The 16,277-nt window shown below is 41.8% G+C and overlaps 1 protein-coding gene and 1 long non-coding RNA gene across 2 annotated transcripts; one reads left to right on the forward strand and one right to left on the reverse strand.

Annotated features, from left to right (window-relative positions):
* Positions 1 to 1,360: 1,360 nt before the first annotated feature.
* On the forward strand, positions 1,361 to 3,863 carry LOC121398877. The gene is made up of 2 exons (XR_005964567.1): positions 1,361 to 1,847; positions 3,404 to 3,863. It is a non-coding gene; the product is annotated as an uncharacterized LOC121398877 (long non-coding RNA).
* A 2,886-nt stretch (positions 3,864 to 6,749) lies between these two features.
* Positions 6,750 to 13,722, reverse strand: noxo1.S (NADPH oxidase organizer 1 S homeolog). Its single transcript, XM_018237884.2, has 8 exons — positions 13,379 to 13,722; positions 12,445 to 12,525; positions 12,021 to 12,096; positions 11,119 to 11,296; positions 9,316 to 9,509; positions 8,347 to 8,460; positions 8,137 to 8,254; positions 6,750 to 7,874 (listed from the first exon to the last, which is right to left on the reverse strand). Exons 1-8 carry the CDS (start codon positions 13,457 to 13,459, stop codon positions 7,253 to 7,255), a joined length of 1,464 nt encoding a protein of 487 aa, XP_018093373.2. The 5' UTR covers positions 13,460 to 13,722; the 3' UTR covers positions 6,750 to 7,252.
* Positions 13,723 to 16,277: the final 2,555 nt, after the last annotated feature.

Raw genomic sequence — 16,277 nt, forward strand, 5'->3', positions numbered from 1 at the left:
CTCAACGCTATCTACTCTCATATAAAGGAGGCAAATGACTATATTTACCATGCTACCTTAGACGCTGCTCAAGTCATCAGTAAGGGTAAGCTCCTTTTTGGCCCTGATTTGGACAAAATTATCAGCCAAGCTACAGGGGGAAAAGTACTCACCTACCACAACCCAAGGCTCGGGTAAGGATTTTTCGAGGCCCCCAAATAAAAGGCTCAAAATCCTCTCCCCCGAGACAATCCTTCATGGCACAGGGATGCTTTGAAAAAAAACAAAGTCCAGCCTGGCACAACAAGAAGCACACTCCTAAGTCCGGGGACAAGTCTACATCGGCATGGCTGTGTCATCACGCCTCCAACCACACCACCAATAGGGGAAGGCTAAGTCTGTTCATCGACGCTTGGCTCACACTCATTCAGGATGCCTGGATCCACAAAGTTGTGACTCGAGGTTATCACCTAGAGTTTTCTACAGAACCTCCCCATCGCTTTTTCATGTCCAGACTTCCGGTAGAGCCAGACAAGAGAGCAGCATTTCAAAATGTAATTTCCAAACTCCTCCTCTCAAAGGTGATCACTCCAGTACCTTCAAGAGACTGTTCAAGGGATACTATTCAAACTTCTTTGTGGTACCCAAAAAGGACGGGTCAGTCCGTCCCATCTTAGACTTAAAGGAATTGAACAAGCTCATTCGCCCCCGACGCTTCAAAATGGAGTCTTGCAGGTCGGTCATTGCAGTTGGCAGTTTCTGATCTCCATAGACATAAAGGACGTGTACCTGCATGTAACCATTTTCTCTCACCATCAGAAATACTTGAGATTTGCCTTCCTTCCCAAGGTGGTCTCAGAATTTCACTTAAACCAAGAAATAACGGTTCCTACATTCTGCCCTTCACCGTCCAACCCCAAGGAGGTGGCTCTACACTCTCTGGATCCGGTTCGGTCTCTAAAATTCTATCTTCACAGATTAAGGAGATCCGGAAGACTGATGCACTTCTAATCCTTCCTTCTGGAGGGATGAGTATGTCCTTTGCACAGCAGAACAGCTGTGCAAAGCAGCTACGTGGACCTCTGTCCACTCTTTTTCCAAATTTTACAATTCTGATACCTTTGCAGCTTCTGACACTTGCTTCGGCAGAAAGGTGCTTCAAGCCGCAGTGGTTGTTTCCACATAGGCCTCACTCTGTCACCCAGGGTTTTGAGGGACAGCTTTGGTACGTCCCCACTGTCCCTGTGTCCCCAAGCAGACCTGGAGAAAAGGAGATTTTGTGTACTCACATTAAATCTCTTTCTCTTTAGTCGCTTTGGGGACACAAGGCTTCCCTCCCTGGATTGAGGCTGTCTTTTTCTCCGTCAGACATGTTACGGTTTTGTTCTTATAAGTTTTTATTATTAAGGTTATATTCCTGTTCACTTTGTTATAACCTGAGTAGATCTCCGCCTATTGGGGGTATAGCCAGTGGAGGAGGAACCAGTTTTTACTAGTTGTGTCCATGGGCGTCCACAGAGGGGGGCAAGAGGGGGCAGTGCCCCCCCCTGGGACTGTGCTACGGCCCGCGGGCCAAATGCGGGCCGATATCCATTAATTTGCCCGCAGCGTGCAAAAATCCCTCCCCCCTCTCAGCATCCAGAGTTTCCTACCAAGGCGTCATGATTGGGGGGCGGCACCTACAGTGCTTCACTGTAGACTCTGTGAAGCCGTTTCTAAACTCCGCCCTCCCCTCCCCGTGACTGGAGTTTAGTGTAGTGCGGGGAGGGAGAGGGAGCCGGTAAACAAACTGAAAGCATGGCTCCAGGCATTCCCCTTCAACACTGCTGCCTAACCTGGTCTGGATTTCCTGCATGATGTCATGAACTGTGAGTAAAACTGCTCGGTGCTTGTCTTGGGGGAGGGGTGGATTTAGTGAGGCTGCAGCCCAGCCGGGCAAGAGAGTCAGTTACAGATCGAGTGTGTGAGTTACTGTTACTTGCCCCTGTGCCATCTGTTTGTGAGTTCTGGGGGTATTTATGTATGTACTTGCCCCTGTGCCATCTGTTTGTGAGTTCTGGGGGTATTTATGTATGTACTTGCCCCTGTGCCATCTGTTTGTGAGTTCTGGGGGTATTTATGTATGTACTTGCCCCTGTGCCATCTGTTTGTGAGTTCTGGGGGTATTTATGTATGTACTTGCCCCTGTGCCATCTGTTTGTGAGTTCTGGGGGTATTTATGTATGTACTTGCCCCTGTGCCATCTGTTTGTGAGTTCTGGGGGTATTTATGTATGTACTTGCCCCTGTGCCATCTGTTTGTGAGTTCTGGGGGTATTTATGTATGTACTTGCCCCTGTGCCATCTGTTTGTGAGTTCTGGGGGTATTTATGTATGTACTTGCCCCTGTGCCATCTGTTTGTGAGTTCTGGGGGTATTTATACATGTACTTGCCCCTGTGCCATCTGTTTGTGAGTTCTGGGGGTATTTATACATGTACTTGCCCTGTGCCATCTGTTTGTGAGTTCTGGTGGTATTTATGCATGTACGTGCCCCTGTGCCATCTGTTTGTGAGTTCTGGGGGTATTTATACATGTACTTGCCCCTGTGCCATCTGTTTGTGAGTTCTGGTGGTATTTATGCATGTACGTGCCCCTGTGCCATCTGTTTGTGAGTTCTGGGGGTATTTATACATGAACTTGCCACCGGTATTTTGAAGGGTTGCCCGGGTCAAAACTTCCTGGATGGTTTTTCAAATTAGGGAAACTGTGCAGGATTCCCTTGATTGACCTGGCGATCGGCTGATCGCCGTGGCATAGCTCCACCCCCTGATGGCAGTGACACACCCACCTATCTCACAGGCCCGCCCACAGATGCCTCCTTGCCCCACCCTGGAAAATTTTCTGCGGACACCCATGGTTGTGTCCTGCCTCCTAGAAGTACCAGCTATACCCCACTGTCCCTGTGTCCCCCAAGCGACTGAAGAGAAAGAGATAACGCTGAGTACACAAAATCTCCTTTTTTTTAACCAAAAACTATTAATGAGACATGTTGGAAAACTCCCAGCATCCCCAGCCACCCAATGGGTTATTCTGAAGGGTCATAACACATAATTCACCAGAATACCTATGCTAACATAATTTTATGGGATCTCTCTGTACAGACTATGAGCAAATTTAGGGACTGTTCCTGCTGAATTGTGCTTAGTACAGGGGAATACCTATGCTGCCATAGATTTATGGGATCTCTCTGTACAGACTATGAGCAAACTTAGGGGACTGTTCCTGCTGAATTGTGCTTAGTACAGGGAATACCTATGCTGCCATAGATTTATGGGATCTCTCTGTACAGACTATGAGCAAACTTAGGGGCTGTTCATGCTGAATTGTGGTAACAAAGCATTAATTATGATGAAGCATTAATATTCTCGATCTCTCCTGATGCAGAGCGACACATGCAGCAGATGAGCAGGCTGCTCCAGGCCTCCATGTTTGTGGACTTTATGTGGCAGCACATGCAACTAACTGATTTGCCAGCAGAAGACAAGGCACTCGGATTTATTGCTACAAAGTCTGCTCCTGCTCCGGTGAAGCACAAATTCCCCTAAGTGCAGGGCTGAGCTCCCTTGGAACCCCCAACACACTGTACAAAGTATATCTGTGGCCTCCGCGTTACTAACCTCAAAAGGTCACATGACCAGAGCACTAGGATCCTGGGAAGTCTGTTGCAGACAATCTGATTGTGTTTGGTTCCAGTATGTACAGCCTGTAGCTAACCTGTTGGTGATCATAGTATGAGGACTGTGTCTGCCTTTTTCCAGACTATACCACCCTGCTGTGCCTATAACTCGTGCAATATGAGTGGTACATTTATTTTAAGGATTTAATAAAATGTTCCCTAATTTCATCTGTTCTGTTGTTACTGCCGTTGTGTAAAACCATACAGAACTGCTGCCCTGCTGGCTCACACTGTGCAGACTAGGGGGCAGATTTAACAAGGGTCAAATTGAAAATTCTAATTTTTTTTATGGTCAAAACTCTCAAATTGATGAAAAAAATTATTTTTATGATGTAGTTTTTATTTCTAAATTACATTGTTTACACTGCAAATAATTCACTCTACATTATAATTTTTTTAGCTGAGCAGCATCATTTTCTTATATCATTATATGTTTTCCCCTCTCCAATTAACGTTTATAATCAAAGTCCGCTATCACTATCACTCCAACTTGCAGTACAGCAGTAAAGAATGACTGAAGTTTATCAGAGCACAAGTGACATGACTGGGGGCAGCTGCGAAACTGACAATATGTCTAGCCCCATGTCAGATTTCAAAATTAAATTAAAAAAATTGGTTTGCTTTTTTGAGAAACAGAAAAGGGGCAATCTAATGTGGCATATGGCTGCTTGCCACAGTTAACATCCCTATAAAGTCTACAGTAGAGCTTGTTTGCTAGTAGTGTGGCCACTCCTGCTCCCAGTAAGAACCAAGATCAGTCATTAACTAATACTTTCTTATCAACATGATATAATGTAAATAAAAGGCCCCGCTTTATGAGTCATACAGGGTAAACAAGTCTTATACCTTCATTTACTTCCTTGTGTTCTGAAATCTTTTTATTTCCTTATGTTCAAAGATCAATACCAGCGGACCTGGGACACTCGTGGGTGTGAGAAACCAGGGATAAGTACCTACGGGTTGTTAGTATTTGAAAATGTGGCCTTTGTGCTTTAGTAACATCCCCTCCATGTGCTCACAAGCAGCAGTCCTGCCATGCTTTACTGCTGACGTCCTGCTATCTTTATAACAGAACATTCAGGCCACAGTGGTCAGTCTATTTGAAACTTATTGTTTATGTGTTAACAGCTGCTCCCCATCTTGGATCTTGTTGGGCCATCCTGTGAGTGTCAGTGGCACTGCTCATGCTCAGTGTGCGCTGAGATGCTGTTGAGAAGATAAGCTTAGTAATGACTAATTAGCCTTGTTTTCACGACTTTTATATATTCATACTGTATATGGTGAGGCACATTTATCAAAGGTTGAATGTCGAATTCATGTGATTTTTTTTAAACTCCCTTAAAGGAGAAGGAAAGTTACAGAAGCAGTTATTGATAATAGATTAGCCCAGCAGTGCAAGCTATAACATTATATTTATTCTGCAGCTCCAGAAGCTCTTTGTTTGTTTAGGATAGCAGCTGCCATATTAGCTTGGTGTGACATCACTTCTGAGTCTCTCCCTGCTCACTAATAGCTCTGGGCTCAGATTACAGCAGGGAGGGTAGAGAGAAGCAAATTGAGCATGCTCAAGCCCTAGCCCTGGAGGTTTAAGCTGAAAACAGGAAGTCTGATACAGAAGCCCATGAGTACACAATAGAAGGAAAGAAATGTGGTGTTTCTTTTGACAGAGGATTCAGAGCAGCATTACGTCAAGGGTTTAGCCTTTCCTTCTCCTTTAAATTCGAAGATACTTGAAATTCGACTGGGGGGGTTATTTAAGAGAAAAGTCAATTATCTAAATGCGGACTCATTTTAATCAAATCGAATTCGACCAAACACTATTTGATTTTTTTTCTCTGAAAAAAATGTCAGGAAGGCTACAAACATCTCCAAATTGCTCACTGGACCTCTTCCATTGACTTATACATGAATTCGGCAGGTTTTAGGTGGTGCATAGTCAAATCTGAATTCCTAAAGGGCCAGAATATGATAAATCGCGAAAATCTAATTTGAATTTTTTTTAAAACTCTAATGCTATATTTATTCTGTAGAATGTTTTACCATACCTGAGTAAAAAGCTCTAGAAGCTCTCTGTTTGTTTAGGATAGGAGCTGCAGTATTAGCTTGGTGTGACATCACTTCCTGCCTGAGTTGCTCCCTGCTCACTTGTAGCTCTGGGCTCAGATTACAGCAGAGAAGGGATGGGATGGAGAGGAGCAAACTGAGCATGCTCAAGCCCTAGCCCTGGAGGTTTAAGCTGAAAACAGGAAGTCTGATACAGAAGCCCATGTGTACACAATAGAAGGAAAGAAATGTCTTTTGACAGAGGACTCAGAACAGCATTAATATGAGGGTTTAATGGTGTATTTAGGTGGACCTTTCTGATTACTTAGTTTTAACCTTTCCTTCGCCTTTAATAAATCTGCCCCTAAGAGTAAGCTTAGGGAAGTGACCAGCCCAGAAAAAGAAGATGCAAAGCAATAGGTTCATATTTTGAGACACAGATCTTCACTGCTAAAGGGCTGTGGTACCATTTGGGGTGATACAGATACATTAAGCTTTAGTTCCCCTTTGAAGAGGTGCAAAAAGTCATTTCCTTTCTGTTCTTAGAGAAGTATAATGTGACAACAAATATCTGTTAATACTTTAATCTTTATCTTTAATATTGTATATATGTCCTGATTAACATTTCCTCTTTTAGTTACCATTCTACATCTGTACTAGAGAGCGATAGGTACCCATAATAATTAATTAAAAACATTTACTTCTTTCCAACACAACAAATCCATATTATGTACATTATTGTACTTTAAAAACATCATATTAAGGCAAATATATAATGGCAATTTGTTGTTACTTAAAGGGACAGTATAATGACCTCTGTGCGTTCCTTTTAAAAGTATGAAAAACGAATATGCTTTTTCTTTATGACTCAACCACACAAGACACTGTTCCATCAGAGCCTTCAGAATTCGTATCAGAGCAATCATGGCCGCCACCCAACTTAAAACTTAACACAAATTTGCCAACAGGTTTTCCTGAACATTTACAGAAAAATATATTAAATGCAAAGACTTCATACCTAAGTTTTATTTTTAGTTAAAAGTTTTTTGACATGATTCTTTAAATACAATAATAAAACTGTAACTGAAGTGTTCCAAGTATAAGGGTTTCTCCAGCCCAGGAGACCTGTTCTATAAATAATGGAGTTGCTGCTGGGTGAACAAAATTATGAGGACACCCCTTCTAGTTATTGGAATTAGCTATTTAAGCCACACCCATTATTAACGACACTGGTGCCTCTACATCATACCCTAACTATGAGCTAGCCATGACCCCCAACATTAGTGCCCAGCCCCACATGTATGAATGGAAGCAAATCCCACCAGTAATGTTCCAACATCTAGAAGAAAGACTTCCCAGAAGAGTAGAGGCTTATAAAGTTTATAGCAATAAAGGCAGGGATAGCTTCATATTAATACCCTTGGTTTTGGAATAAGATATTGGACTGGCAGGTGTCCACATACTTTTGACCATATGTTGTATGTTAAGATTAGGAGAGATGGGTCTTAGCTGATCTATTTGGCTACAACAGAGTTATATGTGGGTTCACTGTTTTTTTGAAGAGCTTGTTTTGTCACAGTGGTGCATCTGTGGAGTATCTCATGAGGCTTTGGACGCTGGGGCATTAATGGGGTATGTGGTATATAACTGGTATAACTGGTATAACTGGTATAACTGGTATAACTGGTAGTGGGTGGTTCTGATGTGATTTGTTGCTGCTGGGTTGGCAGCTGCTTGAAATCCAGCTCTATTGTGTTCTGCTTTGATTTGTCCTTCCCGTCTGTGTTAAGAGTTTGGGTGCTTCCCCCTCCGAGACCCTTTGATTCACTCCCTAATCCACTGGCAAGAGATGGAGATGTTCTCTGCATGCTTGATGGAAGCCCATAGAGAGACCGAGATTTCCTTCTGTCCAACATTAGTGGGATTCTTGATGTTGGGTTGGCATTTCTGCCTGTACCTGATGACTCTGGCAGATTACTGCTCTCTGTCACCCTGTTCAAGAACAAATTGCTGGCTGCCTTGAACAAGTTTGGGGTAGATGTGAATTTCCCTTGGCTGGTCATGATTTGTAGCTGCTGATAAGTACGATATGGCTTGAGATACATGGATGGGACGTAACCTGCTTTTCCATTATACCTGGTAATAAAACAATAATTGGTCAACAAAATGATAAAACAGATTTATTTGCTCAACACTGGTTTTGTAGACTAGGAAATGTACATTCTTCCATTTTATTGCCATTCTCCTGCTTTGTGACTTGTGGTGGGCTTTGAAGGCCATATAGTCAGAACATTTACTAGGGTGCATGCGCTGGCTCAGGTTAGAGCAAGGAATCCCTAGGAATTAGAGTCAAGATGGTGACACTACCATAGAAATTGAATATCAATTATATTCTCACCTGATCAGCCACCAACCATTGTTTGACTTCTCTATGACCTCCACAAGGACACCGACAGTAATGGAAACTTCATCAGAGTCCATAGCTTCGTAAGCTCTAGCTGCATAATAAAGGGTTCCTGGAAGAATATAAAAGTAGGACATATAACAAATGCAACCCCAGGAATAACATAGGCCCATATCTACGACCTTCCATAAAATCAAGACCTACCTTCATCTTCTGAATATGTTCCTGAGTCTGTGCCCTCACTGTTATCAACATCTTTGAGGTATGGAGCTGGAAACCAAGCCAAACGTTTCTCCTCATTCTCCACCAGCCACCAACCTAGAGTGGAAATATCAAACAAGGAACTATAGGTGGTTTACCTTTGTCTACATATCAAATTGATATCAATTAGGGATGCACCGAATCCACTTTTTTGGATTCGGCCGAACCCCCGAATCCTTTGCTAAAGATTCGGCCGAATACCGAACCGAATCCGAACCCTAATTTGCATATGCAAATTAGGGGTGGGAAGGGGAAAACAGTTTTTACTTCCTTGTTTTCTGACAAAAAGTCACGCGATTTCCCTCCCTGCCCCTAATTTGCATATGCAAATTAGGGTTCGGATTCGGTTCGGCTGGGCATAAGGATTCGGCCGAATCCGAATCCTGCTGAAAAAGGCCAAATCCTCGCCGAATCCCGAACTGAATCCTGGAATCGGTGCATCCCTAATATCAATGCTATGTGGAAAAATATTCTCTGTGGATGTATATTTTTGGGCAGGCTTGCTCAAGTTTCATTGAAAGACAGGGCTCAAACATCTCTGCATTTCTGAGGTTTAGGGCTAGAAAGCCACCTAGTTATGTCTTTGCCACCCAAGTGATTTGTAGTTTACTTTTTGTAGTAGGCAAAACTTAGATATAATTGTATCCTGCACCACAAGCTAAAGTTCGTTTGACATGCTCCCATAAAAAATAAAGAGACCTATATTTAGCCAGCTTTAAGAAGTTGCTTATGGAACCCTCAGGCCAGGGCAAGATAAAAGACTCCAGGTGGTGTTTCCTTGTGAATCCAACTATTGTAGACCTTTTTGAAATGTCACTACTTTTGAGTTGCTTTACCTTCCTTGACCCACAAAATACATATAAGAACTTGTGATCTTCCAACATGGTAAGGGATCAGTCATGGCTTCCTTACCTGAGTTCTCCTTGATTAAGACACCCACAAGCTCATGGCGCTTGACTTTGAATGATCGATTCTTGGTGTCTTTGGTCTCATAGTCTTCCATGCACGTGTACTGCTGGAATACAATGGGGTGTATGGTTGGAGCTGCAGGCAACTGCTTCTGTTGTTCTTTCTGATCCTTGGCATCGGAGGTCATGATCACCAAGCTGGAATAGTAGGAATAATTTATATCAACATCAGCCAGGCATAACACCAGAGGTCCTCGAACTTTTTAAGCAGTGCAAGGTCCCTCAGACTGTTGGGGAGCCACAAAAAACATGAATGAATTTCTATGCACACTGCACATATCTTATTTGTATTGCAAAAAAAGTTTTAAAAAAGAAATTGTTCAGCACAGCTCAGCTCCTTCTTCGGCGCAGCTCGGCTCCTTTGGCAGTTCAAGTGGAGCCCGGCTAATCCAGGAAACGCAGCACGACCGGGCCCCCCTTAACATATAGAAGCCATAGAGACATTTGTCCCCCCCCAGTGCAGTCCTTAATGGCGGCCCTGCGAAACTAACTAGCCGGGGGCCGGGTAAATAACCTTGGAGGGCCATATCCAGCCCACAAACCATAGTTTGAGGACCCCTACTGTACAACAAGTCTTGCTCACCTACAACACCCAGCTTGAACCCTTCATTCTACGTTAGAGGCCAGTAACATTTACTGACACTAATAGGGCGATGTTAGAACAGTGTGTACCAGGACTAGTAACTCATAGCAACCAAAGAACAGGAAACATTTATTTTAGTTTGTGGAATAACCAATTGGGAAGATCTCAATAAAAAGATAATAACACAATAATAAAATGAATACATATTTAGCCTCTTCTCTATTTACAATATATTTTTTATACCGGCCAAGCCAATAAACTAATAGCCAGATTGCAACCATAGACTTTACAAAACCTGATTTTTCACTCCATGATATTCAGAAAGAGAGAAGTACTACATGCTCAGGAAGGAGCAAAGCAAGTTTTAGGGGAACTATCGCGAAAAATAAAAATTTAATATGAGCTTCCTCATACTGAAATAAGAAACTTAGTAAATACAAATAATGTTTCTGAAATAATCGTTTATGTTCACTATCCCTCTCTTAGCATCTCTCTCAGCATTCTCTCTTCATGCAGCAGTTGGGTGTCAGATGAATGATCCAATATTTCTTATAAGGGGGCTCCTTTCCTAACAGATGTATTAGAGCTCACTCAAATAACTGATTCCAGTACAAACAAAATCTAACAAAATAACTGCCTTTTGCACAAATTCTGTATATAGAGAGACATAATATCTGGTGATTTTAATAGAGTGAGCTCTAATACATCTTCTAGGCAAAAGGAGCCCCCTATAAGATATATTGGATCTAAAGGCCCCTGTAGATCGTTTCAAGAAAAGCTTGGTCTAACGATAATGAAAAGATCTTCTAAAAATCTTTACATCTATGGCCAGCTTAACTGTCAATGAATATCCCAACTGCTGCATGAAGAGAGAACGAAGAGAAACAGATGATGAGAGAGGAATAGTGAAGATAAACGTAATTATTTCAGAAACAGTGCAGAATATTTAATTGATCGTATTTAATAAGTTTCTTATATCAGTATACTGAAGCTTATATTAAATTTTAACTTTTGCGATAGTTCCCCTTTAAATAATGAGCATTCATGGAATCTAGCATTGTGCAATGTTAGATGAAAGGCAAATTAATCTAAATTATTTCCTGTTCTGATCACAGTTGATATAAGACTCTGACACTTATGGGGGGGGTATATTTGCCAACTGACCTGTTTTCTGGAAAGTTTGGATTCAGATCGTTATTCGTAGGAGTAAAAAATGTCATGACCAAGTCACATTCTGAGATTTTCCCATCCGTTCTCAGCAGTTCCTGGGAATATTTCTCCAGGAGCCGAAGTCTCTCGATGAAACGATTCGTACTCCTGTTTTTTCTGAAAATTGGGACATCTGGAGGGGAGGGGGGGTCAGACATTTATCTTGGTCATATCAAGCTTTACAGTGTAAGTTCTAGCTATCTTTTTTAACAGGACATCGAATCACACAACTCACGGATCCCCTATATAACTTTACACCATAAATAAGAACATTAGTGGTTCCAAGTTGTGGAGGTGCCAAACCATCATGTCATTGAAGAGGATCTGGGGAATTGGGACTTCTGCAACAGATTTAAGTTTATATGTAGGAGAATGGGCATAAGCTGAGGTCCATCAAATCTGTATATTCCATCTTATCATGTTTCATGCGTCCTTGAAGTTCTACTATAACTATCAGTGTGGTTGAGATATAGGCAATGGCTTTAACCATTGTAGTTTTTATATCTGCAAGATTCTGCTATTTACTAACACTGAAACATCAAAACCACCAAATGTTGGACTAGTTCTTCGCAGACTCAACATAGAGCCTGGCCCTATAGCAATAGATATTGATGGTGCCAAATGATAGATGTTTTTTACATAGGTCCATGTTGGAAATAAGTATCAGCTGATTGCAGTTCTCCTAGACTGGGGCCTCCTAGGGCCTTTGCCTACCAGGAGATGCTGTGGTTCTCTGACAAAGCCTGAAACCACCAGAGAAGAACCACCTCTTAACCACATCATAACCTTTGTGTTAGCCATTATTTTGCAAGGTGAGATGAAACAGAATTGTAGAGGTGCAATGAGTTCAATCTTACCTTTTAGTTTTGGGAGAGCACTATCAGACTTCCGGAACAATCCAGCTTCAAGGGGGAACTTCTTTTTTAGTTCTCTCTATAAGAAGAAAAGGAGGCCAAAAAATAATTGTCATTTTCTAAGGTCCAGGGGAAGAACAATCAAGGAAATGGTAGGGCAATGTTAAATGTTTTGCTTGTTGTCGAGTGTCTGGTTGCCAACCTGTGTGCCGTTTCTCATGGGAATCTAAGAGTGGCATCACATGGTAGGGGTCCCTATGCAAAATGTATTTTTTTTTCACAGAGTAGGGATAGAAAACCTTTGGTGCTCCAAAACTAAGAACTAGCATCCCTCTGCCTGTCCTGCCTGAGAGTTGCAGTCTGGTAACATCCAGCCAATACTATTAATCATGTAAGTAAACAAAGGTAGGGCATTTCTTAAACTTACATTCAGCTTCTTGAAATCTTCAAATGACCGGTAAATCAAGATCTCATTGTGGTCGGACCACAGGATGGAGAACATATTTTGCTAGAAGGATACAAATAGGTAGAGTTACTAACAATGTCTCGTCATATTCAGACATACCAAACACTGATGCAAAAATCATGCTATCTCCAGAAATACTGAATTCAATATCCATAACAGCAGCCAGTGTTAGACTGGGTATCCTCGGACTCAAAAGATAGCCTGATATTGAGGGCAAACCTTCAAAACTTAGGGTCTAATAGTTATTGAATTAGCCTAGGATGGGGTCCACTTGATAGATCCTCTGGTATTATTGCAGGCCAGTCTCACCCTGACAATGAGAACCCTACACTTTCTCCAATGTCTTTAAGCCGTGTACCCTTAAATAGTTCTGATTCTAAAATCCTAAATAGCAGCTGAGACCATCTTCTTTGTGGAACCAAGGGACATGGGGCACTGGACTTTCCCTACTCATTTACAGGAAAACCCAGTCCAGAAGTGATTCTGAAACTGGAGTCCCATTTTAGTGAACGGTACCAAGGTTATGTAAAGCAAACACTTGCCATTGACCACAATGCCATATTACAAAATGAATGAAGCAAAAATCACAAACTATCAATCAAATATTATTTGCAGCATTTGCCTGAAGAGCTTGCATTCTGTAGATGACTGGAGGCTGTTTTTGTAGAGAAGAGGGAAGCAGAAAGACATGAGATGACTATGTAGAGCTGCCACCTCATCTTTTTATCCCCTGATTTAAACCCCCACCACCCACCACCAAGAGAAATTAGCGAGAAGAGGTCAAAGATGATTTAGTAATATCCACTTGCATTGGGTTTAGCGTAGAGTGCAAGCTCTTTGTCCACCCCAAGCCATATATGAGGTAGCAGCCCATTAAGCACATATCCAAGGCTACCTTGAGACGTCCATGCTGTAGAATCCCAATAGCTGTGGCTTCCACTGGATGCCGGGCACCACTTGCATGTGCTTCAGACATGTTACAGCCGTGGGTATCTGTGCTGTATGTGTGCAAACCAAGGAACAGAGAGCTGCTTTATTATGGATTATCAGGCACATGTGACATCAGTGGTGGAACGCCCAGTCTAGCAAGACTCCTTCCAGAGAAAACATTTATTCCAGGGTTTCCCCTCCTTATCATTAAAATATTTATTTCCTCCTCTAGTCCTTACATGCTCTGTTTGCTGCAGCCACAATAACCTTCCTGACAAAGTGACCTTTGCACAGAACAACAGGTGTCATTTGGGTGCAATAGCAAAAAATCCATGTTTTGCTGCTCTCTTTTCTACCTGTGAGGATATGGATCCGCTTTGAATTATGGAATGGCCGTCTTCTATAGACTCCTTTCTAATGAAATAATCCAAATTTTTAAACATGATTTCCTTTTTCTCTGTAATAATAAAACAGTAGCTTGTATTTGATCCCAACTAAGTTATAATTAATCCTTATTGGAAGCAAAACCAGTCTATTGGGTTTATTTAATGTTTATATAATTTTCTAGTAGACTTAAGGTATGAAGATCCAAATTGCAGAAAGATCCTTTATCCGGAAAACCCCAGGTCCCGAGCATTCTGGATAACAAGTCCCATACCTGTATATATTTGCTTTGTAAACATGGGCCATGGAGAGACATATGAATCCTAAAAGTGTGAATGGGTTGTATTATTGTTTTATGTTGGTAATGAATTTATATTGCAGCTCTGGGAAAATCTTCATGAAATCATTTTCTTAACACAAGGAAATAATATCCAGTGATGACCTTGAGTGGGCGTGGCCAAAGGTGAGTGCCCCAGTAGGCACGAAACGCGTTAGGCTTTTGTCTTTCATGTACTCATAAATGTTTTTGTATTTCTAAAACTCTTTTTGTTATTTTTGGGAAGACTCACATATCTTTTCATTTTTCTTGTATCATATGCACCATTAGTCTGGGATGAACTGTGAGGTTTTCTCACTTAGTATAGTTTACTTTTCTTATTGGACTTCAGTATACTTAGGTAGTGCCTTTAATTGGATTGGTATTTCTGCACCTTTTTTCCATAATCCCAATTGAAAAAAGCTCATTTCAAAAATGGGGGTCTGTTTTCCCTTTGAATTAATTTTTAGCACGTATATTATTTCCTGTTTCTTAGCAACACTAGTATCGTTATTTATTATTAAAGGGAATGGAAACCCCCCAAAAAAAGTTTTTGCCTAATAAAACAAAACACAATTCTAAGCAACTTTGCAATATACATTCATTACAATTTTTCTATGGTTGTTAAGTTAGTTGTATATGTATTTGCTATTGAAAGCAGTGTCTGTCCCTTTCTATTCTCTGCCCTGATGGTTCAGACTATGGATACAATGTAAGACAAAGCGGCTGATTAACAGACCTGTCTTTGCTGCTGGGGAACTAAGACTTTAGCAACATTGTTTAAATAGTAACAAGCAGTGATGGGCGAATTTGTCCCATTTCGATTTGCCATGAATTTCGTGAATTTTCCGCAAATTCGTGCAACTGGCGAAAAATTAACAAAACTGGGATTTAGACGCCAGCGTCAATGCACGGCATCAAAATCGGCGCGGAATCAAAGTTGACGCCGGCACCCATTAAAGTCTATGGGGCAAATTCACTAAAATCCGAAGTTGCGCTCAGGGGAAGCGTAAGGTTGCGAAGTTGCACTAGCGTTAATTCGACAAGCAAAGAAAAGTTACGCTAGCGATGGTTAATTTGCATACGGCGCCAAATTGAAGTTACAATGGAGGTATATGAAGCATCACTACACAAGCCTGGGAAACCTTCAAAACATCAAATAAAATGTTTATTTTGCCCTACACATGTGCCCACTGTATAGATAAGGTGCCATGAGTTAGGAAATGTAGGGGGGAAGGAGGGGAGCCCCAAAAAAAATTTTTTGATCTTTTTCAGCATCACCCAGAAAAAAAGATAAAACGCCAGCGTATTTTGGGATTTAGAAAATATTTTAACTTTTTTTGAAGCAATCCCTATCTACTCTATTGCGCTTCACCTGGTCTGAGGTGGCGAAGGAAGTCTGGCGTAAAAGGTAGCGTTCAGAAATATGCGCGCGTCAGTGAATTTGCGTCCATTGCGCAAATTCACCAGGCGTAAGGGTGCGAAGTAACGCTCGCAAATTTACGCCAGTGTCCGTTAGTGAATTGGCAAATTAACGAAAATCCGCTACGCTAGCGAATTAATGCTAGCGTTAGGCGCTTAGTCCTTTAGTGAATTTGCCCCTATGGGTGTCCATTTATCGATGCCGGTGTCTAAATCGTTGCCAGCGGCTAATAAACTGTGACGCCAGTGTCAAAACCTCCAGCAAAACAGGCAAATTCATCGCGAATTCTCTCCTGGCGAATAAATTCGCCCATCACTAGTAACAAGCAGAAGTCAAGCAAATGCTGCTTTCAATAGCCATTGTTTTTATAAATAACTTTTATAAATATATATAGCGTTTGGCATTTTCGCTACTGCGCAAATTCACTAAGAATGCTGGCGTAGTTTCGCTAGTGTTACTTCGCAACCTTACGCCAGGCGAATCTTCGCTAGCGACGAAACTACGCAAATTCACTAACTTGCGCAGTGTACTGAACGCTACCTTTTACGCTAGACTTCCTTTGCCACCTCAGACCTGGCGAAGCGCAATAGAGTAGATAGGGATTGTTTAAAAAAAAGTCTTTTTCTAAGTCCCAAAAAACGCTGGCGTGTTTTCTACATGATGGCTGAAAGGCTGAAAAAGATCGAAAAATTTTTTGGGGCTCCCCTTCCTCCCCCCTACATTTCCTGACTCATGGCAACT

This window comes from Xenopus laevis, chromosome 9_10S, assembly GCF_017654675.1.
Source record: "Xenopus laevis strain J_2021 chromosome 9_10S, Xenopus_laevis_v10.1, whole genome shotgun sequence".
NCBI classification, from domain to species: Eukaryota; Metazoa; Chordata; class Amphibia; order Anura; family Pipidae; genus Xenopus; species Xenopus laevis.